Consider the following 10,993-nt stretch of genomic DNA (forward strand, 5'->3'; position numbering starts at 1 on the left):
TATTTCTCGGAGTTTTATTGCCCAAAACAAATTTCCTTGTACACTTTTGGGCAAAAATATGCTGGTACAAACCCCAGGATCTCTAATCAAGAGCAACATGGTCTGCCGCAATCTGGAAATCAATATCAACGGAGTCTACATTCCAACCTCTTTGATAATTATTGAGTATGAAATGTTGGATATTATATTGGGTATGAATTGGTTGACCTAATATCAAGTTTGTATAAACTGCACAACACGAGAAGTCACTTTGACCAGTCTGAACGGGCAGACTACCAAATTCTATGCTCGCAAGAAAATACCCAAGCAAGAATTGGTTTTCACCGCTGTGGCCAAGTTGGAACTAATTCCTGTGGTCAGCGAGTACCCCGATGTATTTCCAAAAGAACTGCCAGGCATGCCACCAGACCAAGAACTGGAATTTGCAATAGATCTTGTGCCCAGAACTGCACTATTATACAAGAAGTATTACCAAATGCCCTCATCAGAATTAGTGGAGCTAAAGAAACGGCTTGATGAACTGCTCTATAAAGGATATATACGTCCCAACTCTTCACCATGGGGATCACCCACTATTTTTGTGGACAAAAAGGATGGCAGTCTCCGCACGTGTGTAGATTACCACCAGCTGAATGAGGTCACCATCAAAAATAAATACCCGCTACCAAGGAATGATGATTTGTTTGATCAGCTCAATGGGGCTAAAGTATTCTCTAAGATTGATTTACGGATCGGATATCATCAGCTCATGATTAAAAAGGAAGATATTCCTAAGACCGCATTCACTACTCGTTACGGTCTTTATGAATATACCGTGATGTCCTTTGGTCTCACCAACACCCCAGCTTTCTTCATGCATATGATGAACAAAGTATTCATGGACTTCCTCGACAAATTCGTGGTAGTCTTCATCGATGACATCCTCATTTACTCCAAGGGTGAAGACGAGCACAAGGATCACCTTCGAGCAGTGCTACAACGACTCCGTGACCATCAGCTTTACGCCAAATTCAGTAAATGTGAGTTTTGGCTCAAGCAAGTTGGGTTTCTCGGACATGTAATATCCGCTGAAGGTATAGCCGTGGACCCGAGCAAAGTAAAGGATGTGCTCGACTGGCTGCCGCCCACGATAGTGACACAGATCCGGAGTTTTCTCGAATTAGCTGGATATTACTGTTGTTTCATCAAAGGGTTTTCCAAGATTGCTAAACCCATGACGGAGCTGCTCAAAAAGGATAAGAAGTTTGAATGGACGGAGGACTGTGAGAAAAGTGTCAATGAGCTAAAGATACGGCTGACAACCGCACTTGTGTTGACTCTCCCAGACATTTATCGCAGCTTTGATGTGTATTGTGACGCCTCCAGACAAGGCCTTGGTTGCGTACTTATGCAAGACAACAAGGTAGTAGCATATGCATCGCGACAGCTACGACCTCATGAGGGAAATTATCCTACTCATGATTTCCAATTGGCTGTGGTGTTTCATCCGCTAAAATTTGGAGACACTACCTCACTGGAAAAAGGTACCAAATTTTTACCGATCACAAGAGCCTTAAATACATATTCACTCAGCTGGATTTAAATCTTCGTCAACGAAAATGGCTAGAGTTGGTCAAGGATTATGATCTTGGAGTAAATTATCACCTGGGTAAGGCCAACGTGGTTGTCGACGCCCTCACTCAAAAGCCTGTTAGCTTAAATGCCATATTGAAATCCTTGCCTCTCAAACTCCAAGAGGAGATCACTCAGCTCAACCTGGTCATAGTGGATGCTGGCCTTGCTAATACTTTGGAAGTTACCCCCACACTTGAGGAAGAGATCCACAAGGCCTAGACAGCTGACATCAAACTACAGAAGCGTGCCAAGGGCCTGATGGCAGGACAGACCCCAAATTTCTCCAAGGACAAATTTGGTACCCGCTGATTCCATGGACGGATTTGTGTACCCAATCAGCCAGACCTAAAGAAGAAAATCCTGTCGGAATCACACGAATCCTCATATTCCATTCACCCGGGAGGTACAAAAATGTATGAGGACCTTAGAAAAATATTCTAGTGGGAGGGAATGAAGAAAGATATTGCCTATTTTGTGGCCTGTTGCAACATATGCAACAAGGTGAAGGCAGAGCATCAGAAGCCAGCCGGACTCCTCCAACCGCTGCCGGTTTCGCAATGGAAATGGGACGACGTTTGTATGGATTTTATTATGGGATTGCCTAAGACTCAGCGAGGAAATGATGCAATCTGGGTCATAGTGGACACCTTAACCAAGGTTGCTCACTTCATTTCGATCAGCACCAGATATCGAGCAGATCAACTTGCACAGTTGTATGTATCCAGAATCGTCAGTCTGCATGGAGTACCCCGAACTATCACTTCCGACCGAGGTTCCCTGTTCACCTCCGCTTTTTGGTCCCACCTCCACCAAGCCTTGGGGACAACACTGAAATATAGTACTGCTTATCATCCTCAGACCGATGGACAGACAGAGCAGGTAAATCAATTACTCGAAGATATGTTGCGAGCCTGTGCCTTAGCTCTAGGACCTAAATGGGAAGACTGCTTGCCATATGCCGAGTTTTCCTATAACAACAGCTTCCAGACCAGTCTAAAGATGTCACCGTATGAAGCTCTGTATGGCCGTAAGTGTCGCACTCCTTTAAATTGGTCTCAAACTGGAGATAGCCGTATCTTTGGAACATATCTCATGATGGAAGCTGAGAAACAAGTTAAGGAAATCATAGACGGATTGCAATTGGCCAAATCTCGACAGAAAAGTTATTATGATGCAAAACACCGGTAGGTCAGTTTTGAACCCGGAGAGCACGTATACCTCCCAGTCACTCCTATGAAAGGAGTCAAGAGATTTCAGACCCGTGGAAAGTTGGCACCTAGATTTATTGGTCCATTCCCGGTTATGTCTCGCGTGGGCACTGTTGCATATCAATTGGAACTACCCGCTGAATTGGCAGACGTGCACAATGTGTTTCATGTTTCACAATTGAGTAGATGCTTATCCCCGCCTGAGAAATGGACCGATATGGCTGAGGTAGACCTGGCAAATGAAAACCTATGAAGAGAGACCGTTTAGAATTTTGGATCAGATGGAAAGGGTCGCTCGCAGTAAACTAAGAAAATTTTATAAAGTTCAGTGGGAGCATCACACAGAGTCAGAATCAACCTGGGAGCGGGAAGAATTCCTAAGGACTCATTATCCAGAGTGGTTTTCCCAAGCAACCAAATCTCGAGGATGAGATTCATTCTAAGTGGGGGAGGTTTGTGTCAGCCTGGTTTTTGCCCTCTCTCATTTGCTTGATTTTCTTTTGGGTTCAATTTGAAACTTGGAGTTTTTGAATCTTTTCATATGGACTTAAACACTTGGGTACCCTTGGCTTTCACCAAAGTGCTTCATTTCCCTCCCTTATCATCATTCCCCTTCTGATCCACCCTGTCGTAGATTTGTCACGGCAGATGTCCTTAGTGTCAGGACTTAGTCGCGAGGCCAACGCATCTATGTGGTATCTTGAGAGGGGTTGAGCGGGACGAGAGACGCGATGTTTTACCCAGGTTCGGCCCCTCACGGTGGAGGTAAAAGCATACATCCTGCTTCATTGATATTGATGATGATGATCACGGTTACAAGTGTGCTCTATCTCAAGAGCTATTGTCTAAACCTAACTTGTTCAACTTGTGAAACTTGTCAATCTTGTCCCCTTTTTGGGAGCCCTGCCCCTCCTTATATATGTTGAAGGGGCGGTTTACATGTGGAGTCCTATTAGGATTAGGACTAGTCTATCTCTAACACAAACCGGATACAAGTCCAGGTCTTAGCTCCTTGTAAGATAATGTTCCTCATGCCTTTCCTCTTAAACCAGCCCATCGTTAAACGTGAACCGGCCTTCTGGGCTTTGGGCCTTGTCATCCGTCGATCCCGCACGCCGGATCACCAGTGAGTCATAATGACCTGGTGGGTTGCTTGTAAACCGCCAGGTCAGGGCGGGTCGCCAGTAACTCGCCAAGTGTCAGCGGGGTCTTCAGATAAACCGCCAAGTCCGGCCGGGTTAACTTCCGGCCGGTTTACACCGCGGGGTATATCCCCGACATTAGCCCCCAAGTTTAGCTTGGATTTATTCATGGTAAACTTATGCTGCAAAATAAACACAAGAACAAATTTGACAGGTTATGCTCCGGGTTAAGAATTTTTGTAAACCGGTACCCGATCATCCTTAAGTCCTTGTTATTTCCTCTTTCTGGGAAATCCGGGTCAACAGACCAGCTTCATAATCAATTTGCCGACATTGGCTTGTCACCGAGAAATATTGTGAAGAATAACTCATTTGACTGAGCTCCGCCGGTTTAAGAAATATGGGTTTGAAAATACTTATCTGATATTCAGCCGGTTTGAAGATGTAAAACTTGCCGGTTTAATATTACCAAAATGGCCTGTTTATAAATATTGATGGCGCCGGGTCATAATTGTTGTCAACACTAGGCCATGTAATTGATCTTCCTGATTTGCTCAAAACTAATAAAATGAAGATGTTCCTCCTTTATATGCATAATACCTGTAGCCCCCAAGTCTTAAGAGGAGAACATAGTGATAATTTAAGACTTGCTCCAATAAGTGTTTCAACAATCCAGTTTGTTCATCTCAATCATATAAACTGAATACTCCATATATGTAGCCCCCAAGTGCCGGGTTGTCATGCTTGTAGCAACCTGGGACTTGCAATTGCTCATAAAAACTTCAATCAGTGTAGCCCCCAAGGGTCGGGTCATTATGCAATAATTAGGAGGGACTTTATAAATATAATCATGTAGACTTAAGCAGTGATGTGTAGCCCCCAAGGGCCGGCTTAGTAAGATAATACTGAATCAGGACTTGATATATACTTCAATGAAAATAACATCTTATAATGTAGCTTCCATCGTAGGGCTTGAACCCACGTCCACAAGGTAAAGAGTTTTGTGCTTTACCAACTGAGCAATGAATCCTTCAATATTATGGACGAAAACTTGTGTACCTTGAATTGTTGACAGGAGCAATTGGTAGCCCCCAAGGGCTGGCTCATTATAATATGATGAGTCGGGTCTTCAATAAGACTAGTAAAAATGACTTTGCATTAGCCCCCAAGTGTCATGATGCATGCTTGCAGCAACATGAGACTTGCATGTAATCTCGATTTGAATAATGTAGCCCCCAAGTGCCGGGTTGTAAGCCTGTAGCGACTCGGGACTATTCCTTCCATTGTAGAATAAATCACATCGTTTGATAAAAGAGTAGACATTGCGCTATAGCGACTTTGAAAACCTTAATAATAAAAATCCAGCCATGTTGGCTATTCAAGATAATATAATCCGGCATGAAAACCTTATTCATTCAATATCATAATGAAATTTTAGCCAAGTTTGGCTATTTGAATAATATAACCCAATGATTTATAAGCGCATGATTCCAATGGCGCAATCCAAATATATACTGGCGACTTATTGTCCAAAGCCAGGCCGGTTTAATAAACACCGGATCATACTACCAGTTTAATAAACACCAGTGATTTATAATCATGCTTTATTCAACCTGTTTCTGCATACAACAAGTTTAAAGTGTCCTGGCGGTTTACCGCCGGATGGGTCATAATGCCCAACATATAACCTGGGTTTATAACCAAGGCTGCATTTAGAATAATCAAATATGAAATATATCATACCTGTGACATTGAATCACATCGTTGGTTTTACCAACTTTTTGTAGTAAGGGTGATAACCCAAATCTTGAGTACTGATAACTCCTTCCATATTGTGCCGGTTTATGATAAAATCATGCCGGGTTGTGATAAACACCGGATTAACCATATATAATACTGGTGACTTGTAGTCAAACCAGACCGGGCTGATAGACTCCGGATTATAACTTGATCATGTACTAACAACTTGTAGTTGAAAGCCGAGCCGGTTTGATAAACACCGGTTTACTCCATAATAGGATGGTAACAGAGAATCAAACCGGGCAGATAGTCTCCGGATTAAGATTTGACCGTGTCCCGTCCATTTGTAATTGACAGTCAACCCGGTTTAAGAAATGTCGGTTTAAAAACGCAACAAAAAGAATGAAATATCTATCAAAGAAAATTGTGAAGCAAAGGCAATGATAAAACCGTTTGCAAAAAGAGGCTTATTTGAGCTGATCAGATGGCGTTACCATGGTCGGACACGACCAAGCTCCCGATGGGTGTAGCTATGGTTCAAGTCAGCCAGGTCCCCAAATGAAACCGTGGCATTTATGTCGATCAAGTGGCATGGCAATGGTTCGGGTTCGACCAAGCCCCCAAGTGATTCTGTGGCCTTAGGCCGATCAAGAGGCATGACTGGTTCAGACTTGACCAAGTTCCCAAGTGATTTGGTGGCTCTCGCCCATCAAGAGGCGTGACTATGGTTCAGACGTGACCACAAGTCCCCAAGTGATGCTATGGCTTTACGCCTATCAAAAGGTGTTGCTATGGTTCGGATACGACCAAGCCCCCAAGTGATCAATAATATGATAAGCCAATAAGGCAGGATATCCATGTTTGAACCGCGCATCGTGGCAGCATGTCCTTTTCGGCAATTTTTAACTTTTGCAAGAGATAAATTCTTCTTTGAACCGGATTGTAAACCGGAATCTTCATTTTCAACCGGAAATTTTCTGACGGCCTTTCAACTCGAACTTGCGAGAAGTTAATTCCTTTTTGAACCGGAAATTCTTAAACCGGATTTGAGAGCTTCAGAGCTTCGTAGGAGAACAGATTTCCGTTGAACCGGATTTTAAACCGGAATTCTTCATTTTGAACTAGAAATTTTCTGACGGCCCTTAAATTTTCATCCATATGGTAGTAGCCTCCGGGACCGGGTTATCTTTCCCTCTAGCATCCTGGAGTTCCTGACTTCACTGAAAAGTCGGCAACCTTTGCTGAGTCATATCATTGTAGCCTCCGAGTATCAAGGCGACTTGAGGAGTTGGATTGAGATTCTTCATAATTAACCGTGATTAACCGTGTTATAAACCAGCATATAGCTGAACAGCGGACCGCTGTCATATGTTGAAACTGGAAGCAAGGTGGCGAGTTAATGCTCTTCGCGACACTCATTGTATATCCTTGGCGTTGATAATGCAATATGAATCCACGAAAACTTGATGCCGATCGTGGCGGGTTATAAATGACTCCGTATGATTTGTGTCAGTAATTCGGCCAGCTGTTCATCCCAACTGGTTGTTGAACCAAAACATAGTGGCGGTGACTTATGTGCCCTATCTATTGAATCATCCGGTGCAGGCAGAGGCTAAATTGTCATGCCTTGCTTCAGAATTGTTGGAATAACCCGGACCGCAGTGCGCTAGCTTGTACATATCCATTGGGCAATGACATAGGCGTTGTCCGGGTGAATCGATGTAGACCGGACCACCGCATGACGAGTGGCGTGTTTGCTTATGATTTAGGTCAGCCCCCGGCATGTTGATTGTTGAATGCCCATTTGTTAAGAACCGCGGTACAGACGTATGCCAGTACGGCCTCCATATATCCTCGTAGACTGAACCACTAGATGATGCGCACGGGATCTCTATACCCGTAGCTTTAATGGTCTCTTCTATATTGAAGAATTTTTCTGCATAAAAGACATGGCAGTGCGAGAGTAATTGTCGTTGAAAGATTAAAAAATATATACTGAAAAGTAGATAAGGCAGATATCACCTGGTATACTGTGTCAGATGAACACAGACGGTGGCCTTGCCCCCTTTTTTTATCCTCACGCAGGTTAGAGAGGCGCCGTCCATGGGCGGCTCAGGAAGCCGCGGCTGCAGCAACAGTGATCAACTTGAGGTGAGGTCATGGCCGCAGCGGCAAAGTCCAGCAGAAGCAGAGGGGTCCGGCAGCTCACAACAACGGCAAGGCCGGCTCATGGCTGCAGGGGAAGAGGCCAATGGAACGACGTGTCAACGACGATGGCCGAGGTCGGTGCGGCAGATGGCTGGGACGGAGACGGTGAGACCGCACGGCTCAAGGCGATTTTGGCGACTTACAAATGAGCGGTGAGGGTGGCCTGCAGAAGCGGCCAAGTAGCTGAACGGGGCGGCAACACAGAGGCACTCCGCCGGTGGTTTGAGGTCACACCCGTGGAGATAAATAGCAGAGGCGACTTGGCACACCGGTCGTCCCGCCACCCCCGGCGGCGGGTTGTGGTAGCGATGCTTTGTCGGCCAGGGGAAACCATGACTTGGAGCAGAGGAGGCGGACCAGCGAAGCGGCTCAGGGCCGGCTCAAAACGCGATGGAGGAGGTACCCCGGCGAGGTGAGGCGGCAAACCGGTGGAGGCAGCAGCGAACCGGCGAGGTGATACTGCGGAAGTAGCAGCTGCGGCCACTCAGCGGCTGGGGCGGCTCACTGAAGAGGCGAAGCGAGGTAGGCCCGGCGAAGCCAAACAAAACCATGGCAGAGGCAGTGCCGCGTCAACAGCCATGCAGAGTCCAGGTCGTGGTTGAGTTGACCCGCCTGTTGGACCGGTGTGTATCCTATCCATAACTAGCTGCAGAGGTTGAGTCCGTGACGGCTTCAATCAAATCCAAATCCCTGTATTAGTTGCTTCATGACTCGTAATATGTATTGGAGTAGCACTAATAGTCCGTACTTTTGATTGCTTTGATCCTCACGCCTGAAGAGCAACAGCAAAAAAGATTCGCCATGGTGTGATACGTGTGTGCACGGCCACATCGTATGTATGAACATCAGATTATTATGCATGCACGTGTTTGACTGTCTTCAGTTGTTGTGTGATCGACAATACATGATCTCGGGCCAGGCAGATTAGAAGATCTTACTCCCTTTTGCCTTATTGATTTTCAGGGCAGTGACTGCACCCGATGCAACCCTAATCTCATCAACTCAAACCTCGTACTATCACTCCAAACCTAATCGGCTCTGTCCAAGGTTATCACTATGCTGGGTTATCTCGTGTGATTGCTTTCTGCCAGTTCTTCTTCATCCGGCCAAACACAACCTTCTCTATCCCTAAAGAAATCCCTCCAAGAACTCAACACCATCATGCGTGAGCCCCACGGTGGGCGCCAACTGTCGTAGATTTGTCACGGCAGATGTCCTTAGTGTCACGACTTAGTCGCGAGGCCAACGCATCTATGTGGTAGATTGAGAGGGGTTGAGTGGGATGAGAGACGCGATGTTTTACCCAGGTTCGGCCCCTCACGGTGGAGGTAAAAGCCTACATCCTGCTTCATTGATATTGATGATGATGATGATCACGGTTACAAGTATGCTCTATCTCGAGAGCTATTGTCTAAACCTAACTTGTCCAACTTGTGAAACTTGTCAATCTAGTCCCCTTTGGGGGAGCTCTGCCCCTCCTTATATATGTTGAAGGGGCGGTTTACATGTGGTGTCCTATTAGGATTAGGACTAGTCTATCTCTAACACAAACCGGATACAAGTCCAGGTCTTAGCTCCTTGTAAGATAATGTTCCTCATGCCTTTCCTCTTAAACCGGCCCACCGTTAAATGTGAACCGGCCTTCTGGGATTTGGGCCTTGTCATCCGTCGATCCCGCACGCCGAATCACCAGTGAGTCATAATGACCAGGTGGGTTGCATGTAAACCGCCAGGTCAGGGCGGGTCGCCAGTAACTCGCCAAGTGTCAGCGGGGTCTTCAGATAAACCGCCAAGTCCGGCCGGGTTAACTTCCGGCTGGTTTACACCGCGGGGTATATCCCCGACACACCCCAAAATAATCTTTGGAATATTTTTCTTAAATGAAAAATATTCATTTCTCTCTCAAAAACCCTAGCTAGATCACTATGCTCCAAAGCAACCCTAATTTTTATGGCTCGAAAAAATCTGAGATAATTCACAAATATTCTTTGAACCCTAGAGCACCTTCCCGAGCAAAAATATTTCATCACTTTTTGGAATATTTTTGCTACAAAAAATATTTTCTGTTCTGGACAGAAATGGTGGTTTCTACAGCAACTACCATTTTACTTGTTCCATTGTGCCTGGTTTTTCTTGTGCATCTTCGCCTTAGTAACTCATGGCTAACCTCCAAAGAACAGCCTCCAACTCGCAGCCATTTGACCTCAGTAACCTCCCAAAGTTACTGACCAGAAACTTACCTGGCATGTAAAAACTTCTCTACTGCACCTGGATCCAAACCAAAGCATGGTGACCTCTCAATCTACCATGAACAACACGCCAGACATGAAGTTTAGGCTTAGCTCGGCCTGATGTCATAATCAAAGCTGTGACCACGTTCGTCCAGGGATGCTGGCATGCGTGTCGACGCGCTCTGAGTGCCGCCGAACGCTCTGTTCGCGCGTGCTCGCTTCCCCCTCCTGCCGTAGCATGCCAAACTTCGCCACCATCTTCTTCTCAACATCCATAACTCCTCCCTGGTGCTCGCCGACGCCGGAGCTCGCCGCAGCGAGCACAGGCGTGGTCTGGCCAACCCAATAGTGCAGTGCACACTCTGCTCGTTGCCTTCCCCTCGCTCCTGTGCTAGTCCCCGCTCGCCCACAGTTCCCGCGTGAGCTGCGTCGCCTTCTCCCCCTCTCACTAACGCCGCTCGTCGCCAGGCGCCGTGGACAGGTGTCCACCGTTGGAGCCCGAACCCCCCTCTCCGCTCGCCTATAAATGGAGCCGCCCCCAGCCTCCTCGAGCACCATCCACCACTCCCACACAACCCACATGCGAGTAGGAAGCCGTAGCCCGGCCGGGAAGGGTGCAGGCCACCGTCCTCGAGCTCGAGCTCGCCGGCGATCCCCTCTGGTCGTGGTAGTAGCTCCACCCCATCCCAGGATAGGGCAACATTTCTAGGGCCTCCGCCTCTCTCCGGTGAAGCCATCTCGTCCACCTGGAGCCCCTGGAGTTGCCTCTGCTCGCTGTCTTCTTCATCTCCGGCGACCACCGCGTTCTGCCTCCGCTTGCGAGATGGATTCCGACGCCATCCGACAACCC

At 46.6% G+C, this 10,993-nt stretch overlaps 1 protein-coding gene across 1 annotated transcript in view; it reads left to right on the forward strand.

The window, feature by feature from the left end:
• LOC147974921 (uncharacterized) overlaps window positions 1-1,833 on the forward strand; it is a 44,229-nt gene extending 42,396 nt beyond the window's left edge. The window contains exons 3-4 of the mRNA XM_087520203.1: window positions 618-1,402; window positions 1,573-1,833. Coding sequence (XP_087376329.1) covers window positions 618-1,402; window positions 1,573-1,833 — 1,046 coding nt within the window. The remainder of the gene's footprint in view (window positions 1-617; window positions 1,403-1,572) is intronic.
• The last annotated feature ends 9,160 nt before the right edge of the window (window positions 1,834-10,993 follow it).

Source organism: Triticum urartu, chromosome 4A (assembly GCF_056163025.1).
Source record: "Triticum urartu cultivar PI428250 chromosome 4A, HENAU_Tu73, whole genome shotgun sequence".
In the NCBI taxonomy this organism is placed as follows: domain Eukaryota; kingdom Viridiplantae; phylum Streptophyta; class Magnoliopsida; order Poales; family Poaceae; genus Triticum; species Triticum urartu.